Source organism: Pagrus major, chromosome 14 (genome assembly GCF_040436345.1).
Source record: "Pagrus major chromosome 14, Pma_NU_1.0".
Lineage (NCBI taxonomy): Eukaryota > Metazoa > Chordata > Actinopteri > Spariformes > Sparidae > Pagrus > Pagrus major.
This window is the reverse complement of record NC_133228.1, coordinates 24594967-24620940: the sequence shown is the minus strand read 5'-3', so window position 1 is coordinate 24620940 and position 25974 is coordinate 24594967. Positions and strand designations below refer to the sequence as shown.

The 25974-nt window shown below is 43.2% G+C and overlaps 3 protein-coding genes across 5 annotated transcripts; 2 read left to right on the top strand and 1 right to left on the bottom strand.

Moving 5' to 3' along the window:
• The first annotated feature begins 550 nt into the window (after window positions 1–550).
• nots (nothepsin) lies at window positions 551–3822 on the top strand. The gene is made up of 9 exons (XM_073480655.1): window positions 551–612; window positions 1404–1584; window positions 2061–2178; window positions 2428–2546; window positions 2681–2880; window positions 3001–3126; window positions 3220–3364; window positions 3439–3537; window positions 3623–3822. The coding sequence occupies exons 1-9, from the start codon at window positions 551–553 to the stop codon at window positions 3797–3799; spliced, it is 1227 nt and encodes a 408-aa protein (XP_073336756.1). The 3' UTR covers window positions 3800–3822.
• Window positions 3823–4947: 1125 nt separating this feature from the next.
• LOC141008180 (bestrophin-3-like) lies at window positions 4948–14528 on the bottom strand. Its single transcript, XM_073480428.1, has 13 exons — window positions 14377–14528; window positions 13430–13524; window positions 10761–10848; window positions 10286–10431; window positions 9607–9761; window positions 8676–8753; window positions 8345–8497; window positions 7988–8068; window positions 7166–7317; window positions 6931–7021; window positions 5989–6107; window positions 5646–5906; window positions 4948–5326 (listed from the first exon to the last, which is right to left on the bottom strand). The coding sequence occupies exons 1-13, from the start codon at window positions 14526–14528 to the stop codon at window positions 4948–4950; spliced, it is 1950 nt and encodes a 649-aa protein (XP_073336529.1).
• A 1716-nt stretch (window positions 14529–16244) lies between these two features.
• LOC141008360 (uncharacterized) lies at window positions 16245–20236 on the top strand. 3 transcript variants are annotated; one of them, XR_012180067.1, is made up of 7 exons: window positions 16245–16467; window positions 17719–17881; window positions 18693–18794; window positions 18903–19028; window positions 19310–19613; window positions 19700–19741; window positions 19855–19898. XR_012180067.1 is itself a non-coding variant. In XM_073480688.1 (6 exons), the coding sequence occupies exons 1-6, from the start codon at window positions 16283–16285 to the stop codon at window positions 19951–19953; spliced, it is 714 nt and encodes a 237-aa protein (XP_073336789.1). In that variant the 5' UTR covers window positions 16251–16282; the 3' UTR covers window positions 19954–20236. The 3 variants fall into 3 exon arrangements, 2 of the variants coding, with proteins under 2 accessions (XP_073336789.1, XP_073336788.1); XM_073480688.1 differs by lacking the exon at window positions 19310–19613 and having other exon boundaries at window positions 16251–16467; window positions 17722–17881; window positions 19855–20236; XM_073480687.1 differs by lacking the exon at window positions 19310–19613 and having other exon boundaries at window positions 16254–16467; window positions 19855–20236.
• Window positions 20237–25974: the final 5738 nt, after the last annotated feature.

Genomic DNA, 25974 nt, shown 5'->3' with positions numbered 1-25974 from the left:
ACTGATCAATGCACAAGTTGTAAAGTCAGAGTGAGAACAGTGTGTAACTAAAGTGGCCTGTAAAGACGGACTAGTGAGCAGATGAGTCTCCGTGTTCGCTGTGAGGACGTTTAATGTCCCCGACAACCTCTGTAGTCTCATTTAGACACTTGTTAGCAACCGCTAACAGTTTTTAACACATGAAGAGCTTCATAATTAAACTGTGCGACATTTATTGATGGATTTTATAAAATATCATTAAAATCTATGTGGGATTTATTTCACGGCCTTCAGAGACTTTAAAGACATTTTAAAAATCTGCTACTTCAGCTCTGATGCACCACACAAGCTGCAAAGTATCCAGTAACTAAAGTGATCAAATAAATGTAGTGGAGCACAAAGTCGAGTGTAAATCTACAGTTGTGCGTCCTCAGTTACATCCAGCAGGAGTTTTAGACACCACGAGTCAGCAGTGAGATCTGAGGTCCAATCAGAGCAGCAGAGGATCCTGATAAACTCTTCATGCTCTGACAAACACCAGTCTGACTGACAGTCTGACGGACAGACGGACATGTGGAGGCAGGTGTTGGTGCTGCTGCTGGTTTGGACATGGACGAGCTCGGCGCTGGTCAGGTGAGAATCTCACACCATCATTAACATCATATATACAGCAGCTCTCTTCACATTCAGGCAGCTCTTGTGTTTCAAATTACATCTTTTTCTTCCCACAAGACGACTCATGACTGACTTTTATTGTCAGTTTAAGTTAAAGTTCGAGTCCGGTTTGTTTCACACCAGAAATGTTTGGACCTTTTCTTCTTTAAAGTCAGTTAATAGTTTGTTCAGATGGAAACATTGAAATACTTTGTGTCTGTACAGTAAATATGAAGCTACAGCTAGCAGACAGTAAGATCAGCTTAGCCACACGTCATTTTTAAAGTTGAAAACTAAATTACATTTTAATTAACGAGCTTTAGAAAAGCTGGTATTTGGATTTTGTTACGTTTAGCCGCTTGTTAGCAGCCTCCTTTATTAAGACACGTAAACTTTTTTTATTCAAACTTTGGGAAATTGCTGTCATATTTAATGTCGTAGAACAAAATCTGATAATATCTTAAACGTAACCACAGACCTTTAATCAGACATTTAAAATACACATCGACTTTGAGACGAGGGAGCAGGAACTGATTTACAGGTTTTAGGACTTGTTTTACAAACATGATAAGATTATTTTGGCCATGTCCCCTTTTTAAGTCTTCATGCTAAGCTAAGCTAACTGGCTGCTCTCTCCAGCTACATACAGCACAAATACACAGTGATATCAGCTCTCTCGGCTCAGCATATTGTCCCAAATGTTGAACTATTCCTTTAACTAATGTAACAAAAAATAAAAATAAGTGGACTCTGACTCGTTCCCTCTGCAGGGTTCCTCTGAGGCGGAAGCCTCCGATCCGGACCCAGCTGCGAGCTGACGGCCTGCTGCAGGACTTCCTGAGGGATCATCGCCCCGACATGTTCAACCGGCGCTACGCTCAGTGCTTCCCGCCCGGCACGCCGTCGCTGCGGCTCGGACGCTCCAGCGAGAAAATCTACAACTTCATGGACGTGAGAACGACACAGATCCTTGTTCATTAAAAATGTGCACAGATGAAAGTTTTGCAGAGCTTTTAAATTTCCTCTTCCTTTAATTTATGAATGTTTTCAATGAAAAATCTTTTTTTTTTGTCAAGAGCCTCCAGATGATGCGACCCAGTGACTCATTATCAATACCAACGTGTTATTTTATTGGTTGAATGAGACTCACCTCTTTTAATCAGGTGTGTGTCAGCAGAACAGCCCGTGAGTCATTAAATTATAGTTTTTAATTACAGTTTTATTTGTAAAAGTTCTGGTGAAGTTCTGTCTTCAGTCTCTGTTGGTATCAGTTGAGTTTTGTCCTGTAAGTACAGCTGAGTTGAGTTGATGAGTCTCAGACACTTTACACTTAATAATTCACTTGTTTTGTTTATTTATTTGTTTGTTTGTTTGTTTATCTCAGTCGTAGCGTCACAGACTGACACGATGTGTCTCTGGTTGTTCAGGCTCAGTACTTTGGTGAAATCACGTTGGGTTCTCCGGAGCAGAACTTCTCTGTGATTTTTGACACCGGCTCAGCTGATCTCTGGGTGCCGTCATCCTACTGCGTCAGCGAAGCCTGTGGTACTACACACACACTACACACACACACACACACACACACACACACACGCACACACACGCACACACACACACACACACACACACACTGCACAGTTCATCCAAGTGTTTGACTTTGTTTTTTATAAGAGTTTGTGGGTCAGGACGGCACGACAGGTCAGTTCAGTGTGTTCCTGACTGTGATAAGAAGTTCAAGGTCTCTGTGTGTGTGTGTGTGTGTGTGTGTGTGTGTGTGTGTGTGTGTGTGGGCAGCGTTGCACAAGCGTTTCCGGGCGTTTGAGTCGTCGTCGTTCCGTCATGACGGTCGGATGTTTGGGATTCACTACGGATCAGGACACCTGCTGGGCGTCATGGCCAGAGACACGCTGAAGGTTCGTGTCGATGTTTTAATTACGACTGTATTTTATAAAGAAAGTGAGAGAGACGGTTTTGACCCGGTGTTGCTGGAGAAGCTGAAGATGGACTGTTTTTATAAAGTGCTGTAACAGTTCGTCTTTGGTTCCAGGTCGGGGGTCTGACCGCCCTGAACCAGGAGTTTGGGGAGTCGGTCTACGAGCCCGGTGCCACATTTGTGATGGCGAGGTTCGACGGTGTTCTGGGGATGGGTTACCCGAACCTGGCGGAGATCCTTGGAAACCCTGTTTTTGACAACATGATGGCTCAGAAGACCGTGGACGAGCCGGTCTTCTCCTTCTACCTCAGCAGGTGCGAGTGCCAGTGCAGCCAGATGACCAGGGCCTGGTACCGGGAGGGTCCAGAGGGATTCAAAGCCTAAGAGGTGTGATGAGGAAGTTTGTTGTCCTTTGTTTCTATGTTTCCCTGCAGGAGAACAAGTAACAGCTACCCAGAAGGTGAACTTTTGCTCGGGGGAGCAGACGAGGCGTTGTACACCGGACCAATCAGCTGGCTCCCTGTGACCTCTAAGGGCTACTGGCAGATAAAGATGGACAGGTGACACATTGAGTCCGTTTAATAATATTAAAACAAGAGTTAGCACGCCGCTCTCAGAAACATGCACCATGATCATCTCTGTGCGTGCTTCAGCGTGGCGGTGCAGGGCGTGAGTTCCTTCTGTCCTCGCGGTTGCCAGGCGATTGTTGATACCGGAACCTCCCTCATCGCCGGACCGACCGCTGACATCCTCAACCTTCAGCAGCTGATCGGCGCCACACCGTCAAACATAGGAGAGGTGAGAGAAAACCGTCTTAATGTGAAACGTGTCGACGTGTAATCCGGTCTGACGTTTAGCTTCGTGTGTTTCAGTTCCTCATCGACTGCGTCCGGTTGTCCAGTTTGCCTCACGTGACGTTCGTCCTGGGAGGGAAAGAGTACACGCTGACCGCCGAGCAGTACGTGAGGAAGGTGGGGAGCGTCGGCCATTTTGTTTCTAACTCTCAGGACATTTTGTGTCATTAGTGTGATACTGATCGTCTCTCTCCGTCTCCAGGAGATGCTCGGCGACAAGGAGTTGTGTTTCAGTGGTTTCCAGGCCGTGGACATCGTTTCTCCTGAAGGGCCCCTGTGGATTCTGGGAGATGTATTTCTGACAGAGTTCTACAGCGTCTTCGACAGAGGACAGGACCGGGTCGGCTTTGCCGCTGCTAAGCACCCAGCTGAAGGCTAAATCAGTTATCAGCAGCTTTAAAACTGTATGATCAATAAATACTACATGATCAAAAAGACCTCAACAGCATTTTGTAATTCTTTACAAAGGCACCAACATAAATTACACTTATTAGCGATTAGCCAGCAACAGCGTCCAATCACAGACCATCATAGCTTCTCTCGTCCTGTTTGTTTCAAACATCTGCTGAGTTTCACTGTTTCATGTGTTCACCGTCAGCTGGTTCATGTGTTCACCGTCAGCTGGTTCATGTGTTCACGTCAGCTGGTTCATGTGTTCACCGTCAGCTGGTTCATGTGTTCACCATCAGCTGGTTCATGTGTTCACTGTCAGCTGGTTCATGTGTTTACCGTCAGCTGGTTCATGTGTTCACTGTCAGCTGGTTCGTGTTTAGTTACTGCTGCTGAAAACACAACGTTTCCTGTGATGCTGCTTCACAATAAAAGCTTTTAAATGACTAAATAATGGCTTTTATTGTGAAGGAGTTACAGGAAGTGAAACGTGTCTGCAGCTGAATTAGCGGTGATTCTTTGATGGTTCTGCAGGATCGAGACAAGAGCGTCATTGTTTTAAACCCAGTTGTGGTGGAAATGTAAAACCCAGCCGGGCCGAGTCAAACCGAGCAGAACCAGGCCGGCAGGTGTAAGATGGAAAAAGGGCACTTGTTGACACCATTCTTCACATTTAGACACGTCAGTCACAACATTTTATTTTAAAAAGTACAGTTTTTGGTGATTCAGCAGCAGCAACCAGTCGTAGATTCATGACTTCAGTTACATTTACAAAAACAGACAGAAGTTCAGTGATCCTGAGTGTTTCACCAGCGAGTCGCCGCAGTCGTTCAGCTGCAGGTCCTCTAATGGCCACTAGATGACGTCAGTGTCAAAACATCTTTACAGAGAGGTTCATTCTTCCACGTGGTGATCAGTCGGGGTTGGTCGGTTCTCGTGCTCGTTCGCTTAAAAGTTGAATTATTTTGTGTCTTTCTGAATCTCAGTGACAAAACTGGCAACAAGCAGGAACTCCAGGTTTAGAAGTATCGAGCTTTCCAAGCATTCGTTGGTTCGAATCAACTTTCCTCTGTCTTGTTGGGTCACCAGCTCGTAGACTGGTTCTGTTGGGCAGTAGTATGTTGCTCTGAGCGGCTCTCAGAGCTTTTCTAAGCTCTCTGATTGGGAGTTCGGGTCTTTCATCTCGTCGCTGTTGTTGGTTCCTTCATTGTCGTCGTCCTCCGTCGCTGCTATTCCCTGGAAGTCGTGGTTGTACTCGGGGTCAGGGAGCTGCAGAGTGTCCGTAGGTGGACCAGGTGATCGTCGGGACTGAAACCGGGCCAGGCCTCGTCTCCGCTTCCCAAGAGCCTTGGGACTCGGCAGGCTGCGGACCGACCCCTTGGACGACTGTCTGGAGAACTGGAGGGAGAACTGACGCCCCCGTGGCCGGGTCGGTGGCCGGTGCTGGATGCTTGACGTCCAGCGAAATGCCTTGGGTCCCAGCTGGGTGGGGGAACAACAGACTGAGGAGCCGGTCCTGGACATAAAAAGAACAGAGTCAGACAGCAAGGGGAAGATAAAAGAGTGAAAGGGAAAGATATTCACAAAGTATATACACGACCGACCTTTGAGCCAATTATCTCAAAACTACAGCAAAGTTTCAAGGTTCAGTTTGAGAGAAAGTTGATTCTCGAGTCTCATTTCCAACTCGTCAAATTCTGAGGCTTTGAGATGGCGGCCCGACCCGACCTACAGTCCCATAGCGTCAGTATTTGACGGGTTGAGAGTGAGACTCAAAAATCAACTGTCTTAATTATGGACACAGTTGAAGTCCTGTGCAGAAAACCAATAATAACCTCGGGGTGTCCAGGCCTTGTGTTTCCTCGGTTGGCGATCGATCCAGTCCGTTCTGAGGTTTTGCTGCTTCACCGTTACCAGAAGCAGCCGTGTCCTGACAGACGTCACCGGACAACGGCGGGCTGATGACGAGTTGGGGAAAAACAGCAGAGGGTGAGTTTTCAGGGGACGGAGGGTTGCTGCTGACCTCCCTCAAGGTGGACAAGGTGTCCATGGCCAAGGAGGAGGGTGGACGCGTGGCCTCTGGACTTTGATGGATTCTGGATGGATTGATTGTAAAATGTACGTCAGGAAGAACAACATCAAGACTGGCTTCGTGCTTTAAAAGGAGCAATCCTGCACCTGAAGTCTGGGAAGAAACTTCCTGTTGCATCGCTGCTGTGTCGTTTGAAGATGGGTCGAGGAGGTCGGAGGTCAGGAGGCTCCTGAACGCTCAGCAGCCGGCGAACTCGACCAAGAACCTGCAGATGCAGAAAAATGTACTGAATGACATGACATATCAAAAAGTATGAATCATTTTAGGTTCTTACAAATACTTTATAAACTGGTTCAAGAATAAATGAAAGCTGTAGGATTTACAAATCATAACTAAAATATATTATTACAAAGAAATAAAATCTGATTCAGGCAATAAAACTTTGTTACAATCCAACATGTCGAGTGCTTTATAATGAATTATTATAAAGAGAGATGCCTTCCCTGGTTAATGGCCTCATGTCATTTTACATTAAATTTGTCTGTAAATTTAATATCTGTAAAGTAGCGACCTCATGTGATCAGATATCGCTTCCTGCTTTCTCCACGGGGACAAAGAAGTCGCCTATACTGGTTACTGTTTAGTGTATTTGTAAAATGTGACATGTTTAGATCAATAAAATGTTTCTTCTTTCATAAACTGAGTGTAAATGGTGAAATCAGTGTAAACAGTGTGTTCAAACAGCTGCTAAATGTTGGCAGGTCAGACTTTAGCACTTTAGACACAGAAGCAGACAGGCTGGTGCAGCCATGCTGCCACAAACTGACACTTTTTACAAGGAAACACACAACTTACTGTTTTCATTTAATGCTGAATTTACAAGAAGGAGACAATGATTCAGAATCTGTCAGAGACAGAGTTTCACTACGTTATAAAGTTTGTTTTAACTCAACAACTCTTAAAATCACCACATTTGTTAAGGGAGTCTGGTGATGTTGAGGTTTTGGATCAGTGTGTTCACAAACATCTGCAGGTTAACAGAGATCAGGTCTTCAGGGTGACAGAGGAAGTAAAAAAGGTTGGATTACCGACTCTTGCCGCAGGGCGAAAACAGGGTCGTGTTGCCGATGACGACCGTCGCTAACATCAACTTCATCAAACTGCAGGATGTCCGAGAGTCTGGAGGAGACGAGGAGACGAACGACTCAACACCAACTGATCATCCAACAGTCACAGTACGACAATTCAACAGAGAGAGAGCGATATGTAAAGAGTGTGTGTGTGTGTGTGTGTGTGTGTGTGTGTGTGTGTGTGTGTGTGCACCCCATGTCGGTGGTGGAGCCGAGGAATGATGGGATGCAGTAGTCGGCAGCAGCCAGCGTGTACGGCGGCCTCGCCTCGCTGTCGTTCCAGTACATGTCTTTGGTCATGTGAGGCAGGTTCATGTGCATCTCATCGACAGCCAGCAGAGACACCTGGAGGACACGATTACATCATCAGGTACGTCTTATAACTCGGACTGATCAGAGCTGTGACGCTCTGAGTACCTTCAACATGTCTTATTTATAATAATGGATGAAACTGTTCCCATGGTGATGTCCTTATTTCTGGTTTTTGGTTTAGATGCTTCCTGTTTTATTTTGTAGAATTTCTCCTCATGTCTTGTTGTGACCTTCTACTTCCTGTCTTTATTTATTTCCCCGCCCCTTTTTCTGTGAACACCTGTGTTTTAATTGGTTAATTAGTCCCTGTGTATTTAAGCCCTCAGTCTTTGTCAGTCCTGCATCTCCTCCAACATGTGTCAGGATTTGCTCCTCGTGTTTCCTGCCCTCGTGTTTTTGCAGTTTCCTCCTGGTGTTTGTGTTTTTCTAGAGTCTTTTGGATTTTCCCCGCAGCCTGTTTTGACGTTATTAAAGCTTTCTTATTGGATCTTAATCTTTTTGCAAGCCAGAACAGTTTTCGGTGTTGAATAGAGTTTGACCTGAATCAAAGCGAGATCATTTTCTGTTCCACTAGACACCAAAATACACATATTTTCTCCTGCAGGACTTCTTTCTTTCATCATAAACGGGTCTCTCTTACTGGCCCGGACGGGGAAACCTGAACATGACACCAGTCGTTCAGCCTCTGTGATTGGCTGCTGACCTGAAGGTTCCTGTCGATGATCCAGTTGGCTTCAAAGTCGTCATCGTCCTCTCCGAACGGGTTGATCAGCTGCTCGGCCACCTAAAAAACAAGGCAGTCGTACATGATAGTCGATTAGCTTCATAGAGGATCAAACATTTTTAATTCTTCTATCTTCAAATACAAAACAAACTTTAAATCCTTCGTCCCACAGCTTGTGAGAGCTTCCCTGCAGCTCTCAGTTATTAATAACTGTGTATGTTGTGTTATTAATATAACAGCACAAGGCTCAGAGATGAAATAAGGTCGACCACGTGTCTGTTTATGTCAACAGGAAAATAAGACGAGAATAGAAACGGTCTGAATCATCTGACGCACCTTCAGCCAGCCGGAGTAGAAGAAGAACTGCAGCAGGGTGAAGACGGGGACGTAGAGGTCGAGGTCGTGGCCGGGGTACCGCTGGGCGGGGTCGAGGAACTGACGACCAATCAGACAAGCGACGAAGAAGGTGTAGACGGCGAGAGTGACGACCTGAAGACAGACGGATCAGAGACTTCACTGTGCGTCCCTCCATCTCTCTGTGATGGAGACTCAGAGCTCTGATTGGGTTACAGTAATGACGGACGCTGATGCGATTAGACGAGCTGCAGTTACATCCGTTTAAACATGTTATGGCGACAGATGTAAGACAGGAAGTAGAGAGACAGGCCTGTGTGTAGACCAGCGGGATGCCGACCCAGTCGTAGCCGAAGAGAGTCGAACACCAGGTCCTGAACCGGTTCATCTCCTGAGGACATACACACACATTCATCAGGGTTGCCAAGTTTGGCAGCAATTAAAAAGAAACCCAGATTTCTGTGACAGCCCACCCTCTGCAGGAGCCACTTTCTGTTTGACTGGATGTATCTGTGGCCTAATGGGACACTTCACTTCACCTCTGCTCTAATGTGACACCAGAGGCTCGAAGCGCTTCTGGTCAGCCCAGTTATGCCCCTCGCGTCGGCCCGGGTGACCCTTCGGTTGACCCAAATAACTGCTTTTGGATATTTGCCCTGAGCGTCACTCCAGCTGGCAGCAAACGTTAATTTAACACCAGACAACCCTAGAAATTAAAATCGGTTTGACGCCAAAACACAAATTTGGCTTGACATCATCTTCCAACGTTGAATATTGGTTACTTGTATCTCGATAGTGATCCTTGGAAACTGTTTGGAGAAGGTCAGGCACTAATAATACTCGCAGGTGTTTGGACAAACCATCATATGGAGGCAGAACAACAATGTTTGGTAATTAATAGTCAATAAATGCTCTTCTGCCAAAACTATCCTGCTGCTAATATTAGCTACTAACTTCAAGGAACTAGTGAGAAGCTCCACGATCTCTGATTGCTGTGAAACAACCGTCCATTGGAGTGAACGGAGATGATACGACTCTGGACACCACCAGCGATCCTACAGTCCGGTTCTGATAGAACTGATGCTATAGCAGCTATGCTAACCTCTGGAGGAGCCGCCACACGTTGATGTGATCTCGCTCCTGTCTTGTCGCCTCTCACCTGTTTGTCCAAGGATCTTTTCCCACCCTCTAAATTCATACTTGACACAGAACATATCATGTTTTTGTGTGATCCCGTGCGTCACATTGAGGATGTTCTGCAGGTCGATGCTGTCTTGGATGCGTCCTTCCTGTCGAGCTTTAGACGCCAAGTTGGAGAACCAGACGACAGGAATCCAGTACTTCAGATGAGGAGAGCGGATGTTCTCGAACACCTTCCTCTCCTCTGGAGTCATGAAACCTACAGGGGGGCACAAAAACCAGCCATCTCTATCTGATCTCTAATGGATGCTACAGAGTTGTAGTTGAAAATAATCTTCTATCGGAAATCAACAGCAAATGTTGTGAAAATCTGTAGTTGTGGAGTTTTTTTTCTGTCAGATTTGAGTGTTTATCAAAAAGATGACTTCAAAAGTAGAAATCAAATCTGTCTGCGTCGCCTCTAAAGTCCATTTATTGTTTCTTGGCTGTAAAACTGATCTGTGATGTTTCAGATGTTGTCGTGCCACATCCTGAGAGCTTTAACTCTGAACAGAACAAGAAGATTCAGCTCATCACATCCCGCTCGGCTCTCCGCAGCTCTCTGTCCTCCTCTAATTGGAAAATAACAAACCAATCCCTCGGGTCCAGATCAGGACGGTTACAGGAAGGAACGAGAAGAGCCGGGAAGGACGTGAACTCCATCTGACTTCTGTCGTTTCCGTGTAAACACGCTGACACAGCGGTGACGGTGCAGATACAGCCTTCACAAACACTCCGCCTCACCTGCCTCGACCACGTGGTCCATGGTCGGGAAGCGTTTGCAGACGGCGGTGCTGACGGAGCGGAAGATGAGCAGCGACGTGAGGTTGACGTAACGTACGAGCGTCCGGCGCAGCAGGCGGCCATATTCATCTTTACCCTTAACGCAGCTGGAGGAAGCAGAAGAGACGAGATGACATCACATGAAGTACCTCAAACCCACCTGAACTACAAGCTCATTCTGTGTTTATGTGTATTTTTAAAGTTACAAGACATAATTATGAATGATTCCTCTCCAGCGTCTTCAGACTCACAAACAGCACACGACCTGACTTTCACAACATTCGGGCAAATAATCAACATCCGTGGTTTAGAGGGCGGATGGGCTTTTAAAAGCCACGCTGTAGAAATCAATAACACAGAATCACTTCTCGTAAAGTCTCGTTATGTAATTATTCTCGTAATAACCTCATTTTCTCCCTCTACGGTTCGAACGTACCTGGAGATGTGGAACATGAGTCGGTCGGGCCACGGCAGGTTAACAAACTGATTCCACCAGCGGTTCACAACCAGCGTCACATAAAAACCTGCAACACAAACCGCTCAGTCACATCACACACAAATCAAACTTTATTAGCACCTCATCCCAAACACCAGCTGACGTTTTCTTAATTATTGTACAATCTACATAAAAGGAATAGTTTTAAATATCAAGCTAGAGCCACCGAACAGTTAGCTACTGCTACGAGGCTAACGCTCCTTCAACTAAACATTATCAACAACAACAGCTGCTGGAAATAATACTACCTCTAAAAACAGGAAGCAGCGGTAAACAGCTAGCGTAGCTTTGTCCAACTGTACAAAAACTGTGCCTAACAACACCTTTAAAGGCGTCGTATGTCATTTTTAAGGGGGTAGCAGTTTCTTCTTGTGCTTGGCTAAGCTAACAGCTGCGTACTCTTAGCTTATCTTAAACAAAAACAAATTTTTATATGCACTTGTACGTTCTTCCCCTCAGCACTTACATCATAGCACTATAGCACTGATGGTATCCTTGATAAATAGCAGCTACTTTGCTCAGATGAGGGCTTGAAAATTGTTTCTATTTTTTCTACTTTATCAGCGGTGAAATGTTGTGGTTTCTTTCTTGTGACAAATGTACTTATTGTAAGTCGCTTTGGACAAAAGCGTCTGCTAAATGCCCCAAATGTAAATGTAAATGTAAATGTTAGTGTACAGACATGAGAGTGGTGTCAATCTGCTCTCCACAACTAAGTGAATAAGCTCAAGTTAAACTTTTAGCTTACGTTATATGTTTTAGGTGTTTTTAGCATCACATTTGTTTGCAGCATTTGTTACGTGTACATTTCATCTGTGTTAGCGTGTGCTAACATGTTTAGTGTGCTAATGGTGTGTTTAGCAGATGTTTAGTTTGCTCTCAGCCTGTTGAGTGTGTCCAGTCTCTGTTTAGCATGTGTTTAATGTGTGTTGAGCAAAGTCATATTGATTTAAGCGACTTAAATCAATGTATATCCACTGTCATGTGCCTCAGGTGTGGATGTTATCTTTGTTTTCCACAGGGTTGTTTCAAGGTCGACGCTGGTTGAAGGGAACATGTAGATACTGTGTGTCTGACTGTTGGTGTGAATCAGGGTGGAGATCAGATACACAAACACTCAAACGGCTTTTAGCCGCTCGCTGCTCGTTAATGACCTGTTTCCATTAGCGGCCTGCTAATGAGGCAACCGAACACCCCGTCTGTCTGACGGTCTGTCGTGCTCTCTCCTCAGACGGGAACAGACAGACAGAATATAGTTATATTTTAGATTTATTAAGCTTCTGTTTTATTATTGATTCAGATTTTTATTTAAAGGTGAAATAGTAAAAGTTTTAGTTTAACAAACAGCTTAAATTATCACCAGAATGTGAAGAAATAGCAGTAACGTTATGTGAAAGATGTCTGTGAACCCTGCTGCAGAGATATCTGCTGAAGTTAGCATGCTAACCAGCTAGCCTCCTTCTCTCAGCAGTCCAGCTAGCTGCACAGCTAACTGAGCTAAAAAGCTAACAGTAGCTACAGTCATGCATGTATAAACTGAACACAGTTAGCAGCAGTTAGCAGTTACTATATGCTGCCTCTCTTTGTTCAACAGGTGGCCTTTTTTTACACATTGCACCTTTAAGTTAAAGTAACACAGCGAACAAATACTGTAAAGATAAGTACTGTACTGAAGCCCAGTTTTGAGGTACTTGTACTTTACTTTACCATTTTCTGATACTTCATACTTCCACTCCACCACATATCGAGGCAGATAACGTACTTTTTACTCCACTGTCTACTCTATTGATTCGATAACTTTAGTTACAAGTTACTTTACAGATTACATGCTGTATTTTTAATCGGATAAAACAAACACTCGTTCTGATAATCAGGAAAATTATGAACATCAGATCCGATAACCAGTCGACCCAAAGTATACAATATATACATACATGTAAATATATGTATTATTTACTTTTACTTGTACTTTTGATACTTAATTACATTTAATATCAGATACTTTAAGACTTTTACTCGACTACCATTCACATGGGTGACTTTCACTTTTAGTAATAGTAATATTTTACACAATATCTTTACTTTTACTCGAGTACTTTTGGGTACTTTTTACAACACTGGGTGAAGGTGGAGCTAATTTGAAGTACTTTATATACAGCTGTGTATCTTAATCATAATAATACAGAGTTTATTAGTAAGTTCACATTTTGTATTAACTATATTGTGTCATATATTGTGCATGTATGTCTAATAAATGTAGTTGGAAGTATAAAAAGTGGTATAACATTGAAATACAGTATTTTAAGATTGTACTTCAGTTTGGTACTTGAAGAAGTTACTTCCCACTTCGAGTCCGACAGCAGCTGGACACTGTGGTGGTGGTTTACAGTCCACCATGTTGGATCTGTCAGTGTGTCTGAGAGCTCAGCTGGTCTCTGAGGACTAATATTAGCTCCTCCTGTGATTATTAACAATAACAACACAGCAGCTCTGTTCTCTGACCCGCTGACGAGGCTGTAATCTGTGAACATCTGAAAGGATGATCACGTTATCTGCCAACGGTCTGACTGCCACTGGTGTCGCTCATTAGGAAGTAATCTGAGACGTACCCAGGACGAAGGTGACGGGAATCTGCTCCGCGTATTTATCACAGTACATGGAGAGTTTCTCAAACAGCCTCTTCTGATGGTCGTTGAGGACGAGCCTGCAGCACAGACGACACGACCAGCAGTTAGTTACACAAAGTAACAAAGTACATTTAGTCGAGAAGTGAACTTAAGTACAAGGCTGTGGTGGTTAGAGCTGATTCATTACTCTGTCGTTTGGTCTTTAAAATGTCAGAAAATGGTGAAAATGATCGATCAGACCCAGAAGACGACCTCAATGTGTTACTCCACTACATGTATCCCATAACTTTAGTTACTAGTTACTTTGCAGATTACTGGATCCGATGATCGACTAGGCGGCTAATCAGTCGACACATATTATACAGGATATATGTTCATGTAATTATACAGAATTTAATTATTTACTTACTACTTACTCGTACTTTTGATACTTAAGTACCTTACTTTTGTACCGTTTCAAGGTACTTGTACTTGCGTAATTCCATTTTCTAAAACTTTATACTTAAATTTCACTACTTTTTTGAGGTTAATATTGTACTTTTTACTCCACTACATTTATCTGATAACTTTAGTTACTAGTTACTCTGCAGAAAATCAACCACGCGTCTATCAGTCGACACGTAATACACAGTAAATACATGTATATATATGTATAAGTTCCTTTTACTCGTACTTTTGATACTTTATTACACTTAATATCAGATACTTTAAGACTTCTACTCGAGTACTGTTCATTTGGGTGACTTTCACTTTTACCAAAGTAATATTAAAACACGATATCTTTACTTTTACTCAAGTATGAGTTTGGGATACTTTTTAACAACACTGTAGAAGAAGAATACAGAATAATAACCACTTTAACAGTAGAAATTACAGCCATGTTGTAATGTGTGTGTGTGCGTGTGTGTGTGTGTGTGTGTGTGTGACACCTGTACACGAGGCTCAGCACGGTGTAGAGCAGCACGAACAGGATGAACTCTCTGTACAGCAGCTTGTAGATGCTTCCTCTCCAGCGCAGCAGCAGCCGGTGGAAACTGAAGAAGGTGGCGTTCGCTACTTTACTGGAGTACGTGACGGTCATCCTGAGAGAGCAGCTGACAGACAGGCAGGCAGACAGACAGGCAGACAGACAGACAGGCAGGCAGACAGACAGGCAGACAGACTCTCATTACTCTGCTTTTCCTGCATAATAAACACCTTTTTAACACCCAGACTTTTGTCATGAATGTAAATAATAACTTGTTGTTATCATCAAAGTGTTTTACTCACAGAAACCTCACAGTCGTCTTTGTTTCGTCTCAGCTGTTTTTCCATCAAGCTTCTTCTTTCCTCATTTGTTTTGTCCTGAATGCCTCCCAGCCAACCACTGCCTCCCCCTCCATCTCTCTCTCTCTCTCTGTGTGATGCTCTCTCGCTCGCTCTCACCAGGATGCTGTCCAGTTGCCCAGTAATGCCAGGCAGCAGCACACACACACACACACACACACACACACACACACACACACAGAGAGAGTTGAATTGATGATCCAACGAGTTAAATGTGGTCATGTTTCAGCTGTGTGTGTGTGTGTGTGTGTGTGTGTGTGCATAGATAGCATTGGAGGTAAACATGTATAAACAGAAACGCTGTCAGAGACAACGTGATGTCACACCACAACCATTTTATCCAGGGTTTTGATTTTTAAAGGAACAGTTCACCTAAAAAACCAAAAAAACATAATTAAATACTCTAAAACTCCATTAAAACTTTGCAGAATTAACTATTAGCACTTCCTGTTTGCAGTGAACCTGTGGATGTACAGACAACTCTCACTGGATCACTGTGATACTGAAGAAAACTTAAAACATGATGTTTCTAAGGCAGGTTCTGCACATGTAAGGAGTCATCGTGAAGTCTCGTAGTCCACAGAACATTTCTGGAGCTTCACAGTAAAACAGAGTTGCAGCGTTCTGCTGAACAGCTGAAGCAGCTGGAGATGATTTAAACATCAGATGTCTCCACGCAGCTCGTCTGCTGTGAACACAGAGATCAACCTGATCTGAGGAGACGTTATTTACACCCTTAATTAAGATGAAATCTTTACTGGAGCTGCTGAGATAAAAGCGTTGGCGTGCAGCCAGTCCAGGTTGTGAATAACGTCTTCAAGCTTCTGAAATGTGAATATTTTCCTGTGTTGCTCGTCTTCTGTGTTTTAAAAAGTTCCCCGAAAAGTCGGAAATGTGAAGATATTGTGTTAAAATATTACTTTGGTAAAAGTGAAAGTCACACATACGAATAGAGCTTCAGTAAAAGTCTCAAAGTGTCTAATATTAAATGTAGTTTAGTATAAAAACTACAAGTAAAACTAAACTTATACTATGAGTCGACTGATTATTGGATCTTATATTCAACATTTTCATACATTTGTCTCGAGTGAGTAAAGTACAAGTACCTCAAAATTGTCCTTAAGTACGTTACTTGAGTAAATGTACTTAGTTACCAAACATGACATCTGAGGACGCCATCTTGGACTTTGGGAAACACCGATTGACATTTTTTCGCTGTTTTCTGACATTTTATAAAATCAATTAATCGAGCAAATGATGACAGATTAATGGCCAATGAGAATAATCAATAGCTGCAGCTCTGATCACCATTCACGTGGTGTTTGCCGCTCAAATGATTGATTTCAGGTGGTTTTCCTTTAACGCTGAGCCATGATGGCGGATGTTGTTTCTGTTCGGCAGAAATGAAGCAGAGTGAGACGTCTTCGCTTCACTGGTGGGTTTCTTCTGCGCAGGCGCAGAGCGGTTCCCTCCTCAGAAGGACCAGCACGCGGAGGACCCCGCGTTTAAATGTGGCTCCGCCGTCACGCGGCGCTGATCTCTGGTCAGTTCGCCGGCTTCCCTCCGCTTCTTCTTCGCGTCGTCAGCTGCTCTCAGACCGGCGCTGCTCCCGCTCCGCCCCGGACGGACGGTTTCGCGGTAAAATCAAGTGCGGCCACGCAGACAAACAGCAGCAGAGACCCCGCAAACACCAGGTGAGTCAGAGTTTACCTGTTTAACGGTTAGTTTGTGTTCATGTTCGTGTGTTTGTGCGGGTTGTTCGCTGTCCGCCATGTTAAACGCTCCGTTAGCCGTTAGCTAACTAGGTAGCAAACAAGCTAGCTGTTAGCTTCACTGTGGTAACAACAGAGCAGATACACGTGCTGATATCATGTACAAATACCTGCTGCAGTCAGGTTCACTGAAGCAAAAGTACACAAGTATTGGCTTCAAATTGTACTTCAAATGCCACAAGTAAAAGTACCTTTCAAAGTAATATACATTATTGGATTATGACGCAGTGTTCATCATGTTTATTGTTGCAGCAGTTAAAAGTGGGTTTCTTAATCTATAATGCTGAATCATGATTTATTTATTTATTTATTATATGTTGTATTGTCAATCATATAAATGTAGTACTTGAGTAAATGTACTTAGTTACTTTCCACCACTAATACTGATGATGTTCCTCAGTCTGCTCTTTATATGGAGGACCAAGACTGATGAAATAATAAATACACATGCCACCATAGTTTTACCAACATTATATGGAAGATAAATAAAGGCATTGAATGAATAACTTGCGAACAGCCCACTTTTTATAATGAGGCAGCATGGAGAAGAAAAAAAGAGTTGAATAAGTTTGGGTAATTAAATGAGGTGGAAAAATATTGAATAAATATTAAAATGTACTAAATAAATGAATAAGGTAATTACAGAAGCAAGTTAAGACAAATATCAAGTCAAATATGAGTTTATTTTTTACAACATTTGAGACGTATAAACAAAATTGAATACAGGAGCAAATTAAAACATGTCACATTTCATAAATACATTAATATTTACATTTATCTTTTAATGTTTTTGGGTCATTTAATGGCATGTTAATTATTTTATTTCTCTTTTTTTTATTTTGGTCCTTACAACCATCCATTACAGAAATTAAAGAAGAAATTAAAGATTGGTGTTTTTTTTTTTTTTTAAATCTATAACCATGTTCTAAAACTATTTTCATAATATATGTTCTACTATAATATAAATAAAGTAAGATGATATAACATGGAAATATTTTAACAAAACTACTTTTATCAATATTCTCATTTAATACTCAAACTCTTTATTATTTATTTATTTGAATGAATCTGTCAGTCATCAGCCTCCGGGACTGTCGATGTTCACAGACTTCAGTTCACTGTAATAAACACCTGTTTGACCACCTGTCCTCTCTCTGTTCTGCACATGCTCAGTAGAGTCATGCCGTCCAACGTGGAGATCAAAGCCAAAGTGAGCGACCCGACAAAGTTTGGAGAGAAGGCCGCCCAGCTCAGCCAATCAGAGGGCACGATCATCGGACAGCACGACACCTTCTTCAACTGCAGCCAAGGACGGCTGAAGCTGCGAGACTTCATGGTGTGTGTGTGTGTGTGTGTGTGTGTGTGTGTGTGTGTGTGTGTGTGTGTGTGTGTGTGTGTGTGTGTGTGTGTGTGTGTGTGTGGCTCCATCATCAGCACCAGGCACTGAACTGTGGGCTCCACCTGGTGGCCACAGGGAGCGTTGCACTAATTGTAAAAAATCTGTGAAAATCTGCTGATTTCCTTCATTTTATATCATTACAAACTGAATATCTTTGAGTTTAAGACTTTTTATTAATCAAACATAAACAGTCACAATAATAACAGCGCTCCGTCTAACCCTCTGAGTTTGACTGGATTCAAATCTTTTACTGAAATGAAAGTACAAATACCACAGTGTAGAAGTACACAAAATAAAACAGATTTGACTTCAGATAATCAATATTGATCAATGCAGTGTCATTAGAAACAATATACAAGTAAAAGAAAAAATCCCAAAGCAACATTCACTGAATTAATACTGAAAATAAAAAAAACCCAAAATGAGCGAAAAATAATGCATGTATAAAATGAAAGTTAAGACAAAAACACACAAAAATGAAAGATAATACAGTATAATAACTTTTTTTAAGAAAAACATTAAAAATGAAAAGATGTATAAAGATGACATAAGATGTATAAAAGAGAAACAAAATCATAATAGATTTTTTTTTTAAATTAATGGAAAAAGGACAAATGAAAAGTAAACACAGTAATTCATGATTCTTATATTAGTTAAAATTAAAGTATTGTTGCCTGAATAAACCACATATTGTGTCCTGGTTATTAAACAAACTCTTTGTTTGTTTGTTTGTTTGTTTGTTTGTTAGAACGAGTCCGGTCAGCTGATCTTCTACGAGCGTCCCGACACCGATGGACCCAAACTGTCCCGTTACTCCATCAGTCCGACCAGCGACCCGTCCAGCCTGCGGGTAAACACCAACTAACCTGTGTGTGTGTGTCATTACACCCTGCAGTTAATTCAGATTAATGACTCTGTGTGTGTGTGTGTGTGTGTGTGTGTGTGTGTGTGTGTGTAGACCGTGCTGTCGGACGCCCTCGGGGTTAAAGGGGAGGTGCGAAAAGAGCGACGGCTGTTTCTGATTGGTCAGACCAGAGTTCACCTGGACACAGTGGAGGGACTAGGACACTACATGGAGCTAGAGGTAACACACACACACACACACACACACACACACACACACACACACACACCCCGTATAACTGGTGTTGAATTGATTACCTGAATATTGATAGTCTTTAAAAGTCGTCCACACTCTGCATAATGTACTAAAATATATATTTATCATTATCGTGAGAGGAGAAGGATTTGTTGGGTCCATTTGAAAAGACAGAACCACGATGACGCTGTAATATTTAATAATATACGTATATTGTTGGAGAACATGACGTCTTTATCAGAGTAAATACACCTGAGAGTTTACAGGAAATGAGAGGAGAAGAAAGTCAACAGAAGTCCCTGTTGAACTATGAAATACAGCATCAGCATCTTACAGAACCGCCTGAAGTGACGTCCATACGGTGCTTTGTTGGAGGTGTCGCTGAGTAAACCCATCACCTCCACAGCACCGCGCGTCCTCCGTTGTGTCGTCACAGCGTCGTGACTGTCGCTGACTTATTTGATTTAAAGCTGCGACAGAGTTTGAAAGTGTGAGATTTCCCAGACGACAGACAGAGCAGAGGAGCAGGAAGTGTTTTCTCAGAGACAAACTTCCTGAAAGACAAACAAGGTGCGAGTAAATGTGTGACGAACAAAATGGATCCAGAGTTCAGTGAGTGTGAAGTCACCTGTTGAATGACCCGTTTGTTTGTTCAGGTGGTGATGCGTCCAGAGCAGACTGTTGAGGAGGGACAGCAGGTGGGTTTGAGTTTCTATTTATTTGATTTTAAAAACACAAATATGTAAAACCGGTCAAACTCAGTCACATAAAGTTCAACCTGAAGTCTTAAACACTGTGTATTTTTATTTAGGTGGCCGAGGATCTGATGGAGAAGCTGGGTGTTTCAAAGGAGAGTCTGGTGACTGGAGCGTACATGGACCTGATCCTGAAGGGACACAAAGAGACATAAAACAAACGCACATCTCGAACAGAGAGCAGCATGTAGGGACCAGATTGAAACACTGATATTACAGACTAATGTCTTTAAAAACAGTGAATAAAGTCCACCAATAATGTTTAGAGGACAGTTATCAGAGTAGCCTGTAACCACAACATTCTGTAGTATTCACACTGTAATCAGATTACAGTTGTTAGATTTGTTTCTGTGAAATATTTCCATGTTTGAATGTGATAAACTGATATCAGAAAGTTAAAGCAGAAGTCGTTTTTGTCTTAATAAATGTTCAAACACATCTGGTCTGATTAATGGATTCAGTCTCAACCAAACTGACTGTTTGTTCACCTTGACAACAGATTTTACCGACGTGGCACCGACCTGAAACAAAACACAAAAGAGATTCAGTGTTTCTGGACTTTAAAGCTGCATTAACCAGTTTTTTGCCACTAGAGGGCAGAAATTGTGGAGATTGTGAAGGAATGTGATTCAGACATTCTCGTTCCCTGAGGAGGAACAGTGATGATAGTGATCCTCTGACTTTTTGTTCTTCAGGCCAACTTCAACCCACTGACCTCAACCAGCTGATCCACATCCTACAAAGCTGGGTTTGACAGGGTCTTCTGTTCTGCACCACATATCTTAACTGAGCTGTGTTCAGCCTCAGAAATCAAAGTTAGGCTGCCAAGCAAACACAAATAACAATGGTACAGTTGAGACAAACACACTAACTCTCACCCAAACTGAGCTGGTTTAATCAGAAAATAATAAACGGGACAAACACCAACAGCTCCGGCCTCGAGGCAACTCTCGGGAGACACTTTCCCCTCTGATGGGGCTTTTTATATCACAGTGTTTCGATGATACGGGGCTCAGAGGATGATGACTGTCACATGGGCGATGGCTTCGCTCTGTCAGCCCAACCCTAGTCAGAGATTCTGGAGGAAGAGAGTTGATTGCAGCCCAAAGTTCTGGTATTTGATGAGCTGGGTGACTCAACAATCGACACTGTATCTCCAGAATCGCTCACTGTGCACCGACAAATCCTGCAGAGACTGTCTTTAAGAAAAGCAGCACTCGTTCATCCTCACGTGTGTTTTCTCATGATCAGCTCATAATTTCAGGGAAAACATTAATAATTCTAAAACAAATGCATATAGTGCCTTCAGAAAGGCTTCAGGTAGGTAAATTAAAATAGAAATATCTGTGATAGATATTGGAAAATGGATGTTTAGTGTGTTGAAGGTGGTGCTGGTGGTTCTGCTCCGGAGCTCGTTCCTTTGGGATTCATAATATCCCGACATCACTCTAACACCTGAACGCACCTCAGATACACATGTCAAACAGCTTTTAATCTCCAGCAGGTGGGCGGTTGCTATGGCAACAGGGCCGCCTGTTATCAGTCGGGATGTTCAGCCTGAAATTAAAATGTAAAGCCCCGAAGTACAGATTGTCAGCTCGGTGGGAAACTTTTATCAAACGGTGCTGAAAAAAATCCCCCGAAGGTTTTTAAACCCGCTTCATCCTGCACAACAAACATCTGCCTGAAGGCTGTGGACAGAAACATCCACCCGAGTGTTCAGAGCACTGATGTTTTCTGTTAGAGATCAGCTGATGAAGGTTTCTTTATCTTTTCTTTGGTCAGATATGATTCAGAAACAAATGTAAGCGCTGAAAATCAGAGTACAAGCTGGTTGCGTCCAGCAGAGGGAGCTGTAACTCTGCACCAGGCAAACAGCCGCTCACATCTGATGTTATCTGCAGCTCGTACAAAGTCTGCTGCTCAAAAGATGTAAGTTTAATTACAAAAGGTTTTAAATATATATTGTAGCGTCAGAAACCGTTTTCATATCTGATTTAAGTTGGAACTGCTGGAAATCCTTCACAAATGTAAAATTCATTCGAGGAATAGATTTGTTATTTTAAAAATGATGAGTCCATCCATACATGAATACATTTATAAGTACTTTTGGTACTTTTTTAAATCTTTCCTTTCCTCTTTCCTTCCTCTCATCTTTGTCATCTCCTCATTTGTTCCTCACTTGCCTCCTTTCCTTTCCTTGCCTACCCTCTTTTCTCTTCTTTTCCTCTTTTTCATTTTTTCATCTGTCTCGTCATCCTCTTCCCTCGCCCCTCACTTGCTTCCTTGCCTTCTTTCCCTTTCATCCTTTCATCTCCTTCCCTGGTATCAACTCTTCCTTTCCTTTCCTTCCCTCTTCTCCTTTCCTTGCCTACACTGTCTCTCTTCCCTCGTCCATCTTTTGCTTCCTTGCCTCCTTTGCTCCTTTCCTTTCCTTGCATGTCCTTGTTTCTGTTATTTTTCCTCGTCTTCCTCTTTTTCATGTTTTCATCCGTCCTCTCACTTCCTCTAATTGATTAATCGAAGGAGTTGAATTGTTAGCTGAAGCCTCACTGATATGTACCTTTGCATCGTACTCTCAGTCAGTCGTCTGATGTTACTCATACCGTGGTCACCTGTAGAGTTCTTGATTGTGATTGGCTGATTTGATTACCTTTAAACAGGTCCAGCCTGTGACGCAGGTGTGAGTCGGAGTAGTCTCACTGTATCACGCAGAAGTCGGTCCATTGATAAGATTTGCGCTCCGTCTGTTCTCACTGTGTTCTCGCTTCATTCAGGAATAAACAGATTTAGTTGGTTGCTCTCGGCTGCGGCGGGCGATGCGAGCAGCAGATCTATAGAGGAGGGAAGCCGGAGATTAGAGGTTTATTTTCTGCTGAGGCTTCATCCATCAAGTGAGATCAGAGTGGGAGGGATCCACTATTGTTGGCTTCATATATACTGACGCAGTGACAGTTCTAACAAACGGCTCCAACACCCGACTGAACCGTTCAAGCCACATAAATAACTGCAAAACTGTTTGTTGTGATCGTGACTTCGACACCAGCTTCATAGATGTGACATTTAAAAAGCTGTTTGTGCTCAGCGTCACGTGACGAGAGGAAACTTTTCACAGGAACAAATGTCTTAAACGATTAGTTACCAATTAATTTGTTCTGTCAGTCGACTACCTGTTTGTTCTCGTTTAAACTGTTAGATTTTTAATTTAGAACAAAACATCAGATTTATGAAGAAGAAAAAAGTGACAAGCTGTCGGATAAATATAGATAATTCCTCATTTGCATTCCTTTTCCCTTTTCCTTCCCTTCCCTACTCTCCTCCTGCCTTCCTTCATCCCTCCTTTGCTTCCTTTCCTTTTCTTGCCTCTTTTCCTCTCTTCATTTCCTTGCCTTCTCCGTTAAGTGCGTCCCTCCGTTCCTTTCCTTACCTTCCTTCCCACCTCATCTTTTCCTCTTCCTTAATTTCTCTCCTTTGTCTCTTCTTTGTCATCTTCTCCCTCGTCCCTCACTTGCTTCCTTGCCTGATCTTGCCTCCTTTCCCTTTCCTTGCCTACTTCCAACTCTTCCTTTCCTTTCCTTTCCTTTCCTTTCCTTAGATTTAAAGGAGACATATTCTGCTCATTTTCAGGTTACTACTACAATAAGTCTTCGTGCTTTAATGCCCATAAACACATCAGTTGTCTCATACAGCAGCTCTGTATTCCCCCGCTGTCTGTTTGAGCTCCTGTCTCTTTAAGGCCCCGCCTCTTGACACCCAGTCTCCTCTGATTGGTCGGCTCACACACGTCTGAGTCAGCACCACTAACAACAACAACAGAGCAGCTGTACTAGCCACTGGGCATAAATTATGCAAATGTATGACATGGTGACGAGGTGTGATGTCATAAAGTTACAGAATTAAAGGCGGGACTACTGACGAGGCGTTCAGGAGCAGTGTTTTCTGTGGGAGAGAGGAGCTTCTTTGACCTTAACTTTCGAGATCTTAACCGCTGCAGGGAAGGGAAACACAAAACAGCATAATAGGTCGACTTTAAAGGTAGAAGTTGTGTTGGGAGCATGAACTTTTCTCTTTTTAACAGAAATGTCATGTTGTCTACATTTCTTGAGGCGTTCTTTAATAACGTCGTCTCTTCGTGGCCTCGTCCACGATCATTTAATGACACCTGACGTGAGAATCAGCTCCTCTACTGCTTACATGGATGAACAAACACCTTATATTCTCATCACGCTGGTGTAAATGCACCCTTTCTTGTAGCTTGGATGAATTGATCCCTGACTGATCGATAATCTTTTGATGGAGCTGATATCAGTGACAGAGTGAAGCCGCTCGCTGATCCTCCAGCAGCGTCTCCGCCTCACTGAGAGGTTCACATGTGGAGGACACCCTCTTCATCTCCGGCGCTCATGTGACTCCTGCCACGTGCGCTCTGATTGGTCTGATGTGTCTTTAAAACAAACATCAGTGAAATAAAAAATGGAGCCAACAGCTGTTTTTTTCCCCCCCATCATGCATCAGGGCTTGTCATCATCCTCCAGTAATGATGATGATGATGATGATGATGAAGATGAAGATGAAGATGCTTGGATGCTGAATCTTTTTATTTTTTTTTGCTATTGCATCGTTGCCATGGCGACGGGGCCGCTCCTCCACACCCACGCTGCTTACCCCCCTCTCTCTCTCTCTCTCTCTCTCTGGCTCGCCCGCTCGCTCGAGAGAGAGGTGTGTTTTCTAACCCACGCATTGGAGTGGGAGACAACGTGCACACTTACACGTGCACGCACACACACACACTCTCGTAATACACAGAGTGTGTGTCATGCTAGCAGTGTGTGGGCTGAACCGACCAGCCTTCCACTCATCCTGCCTCTCCCTCTCTCTCCCCCTCTCTCTCTCTCTCTCTCCTCTTCTTCTTCCCTCTCTCTTTTCGTCTCCAGATACACCTCCTCCTCTTCTTCTTCCTCTCCTCCTCCTCCTCTTTCTTCTTCTTCTTCTTTTTTCCATCCTCCATCATCTCTCTTCCTCCCTCTCTCTCTCTCTCTCTCTCTCTCTCTCTCTCTCTCTCCCCCTCTCTCCCTCTCTCTCTCCCTCTCTCCATCAGTCCTTCCTTTTTCTTTTCAGTTTATCATCATGGAGAACGAGTCGGTGATCTTCTGGGTGAGTCCCTCTCTCTCTCTCTGCAGCCGTGTGTGTGTGTGTGTGTGTGTGTGTGTGTGTGTGTTAAAGGGAATGCATGTGTGTTTGGCTAATTCAGCGATATGTGTGTGTGTGTCTGTGTGTGCGTGCGTGCGTGTGTGTCGGTCACTTGCTGCCGGTCTTTAACTTTAAAAGTCGTGACTAAATGTTTTTTATCTACTTCACCTTTATTACCTGTCATTAGCTTTTCCTCTCCTCATTTCCTTTCCTCCTCTCCTCGTTTGCCTCCCCTTCCTTCCTTGCTTCCTTTCCTTCTTTATCTGCATTCCTTTCCTCTTTACCTTCCCTTGCCAACTCTCCTTCTCTCTTCCCTAATCCCTATTTTGCTTCCTTTCCTTACCTTGCCTCCTTCCCTTTCCTTGCATACCCTCTTTTCTCTTCTGTTCCTCTTCCTTCCTCTTTTTTGTTTTTCCCTCTTTCCTCTCATCTTCTTCACTCGCCCCTCACTTCATATCTCCTTTACTGGTAATCCTTTCCTCTCCTTTCCTAGTATCAACTCTTCCTTTCCTTTCCTTTTCATTTCTCTTCTTCTCCTCTTCTTCCTCCTTAATTTCTTTGATCCTCTTCGTCATCTTCTTCCCGGTACCTCACTTACTTCCTTGCTTCCTTTCCCTTTCCTCTCCTTCCCCACTATCAACTTTCCTTTCCCTCATCCCTCTTCACCATCCTTGTCTTACCTTGTGTCCTTTCCTTTCATTTTCCTTCCTCGTTTCCCTTCCTTTCCTTCTTACATCTCACCCTGCCTTTCTTCCTATCCTCGTTTCCTTTTTTCCTTTCCTCGTCTGCTCTTCTCTCTTCCTTTTCCCGTCCGTTCCCTTTTTCATCCTCTCACTGATTTCTTCGTTTATCACATCCATGCCTTTTATTTTCTTCATCCTCTTCTCTCCTTTGCCTCCTTTCCTTTATTCTTTCTATCTTTACTTTATATCTTTGCTACTGTCTTCCTTTCATTTTTCTTCTCCTTTCCTCCTTTCCTTTCCTTC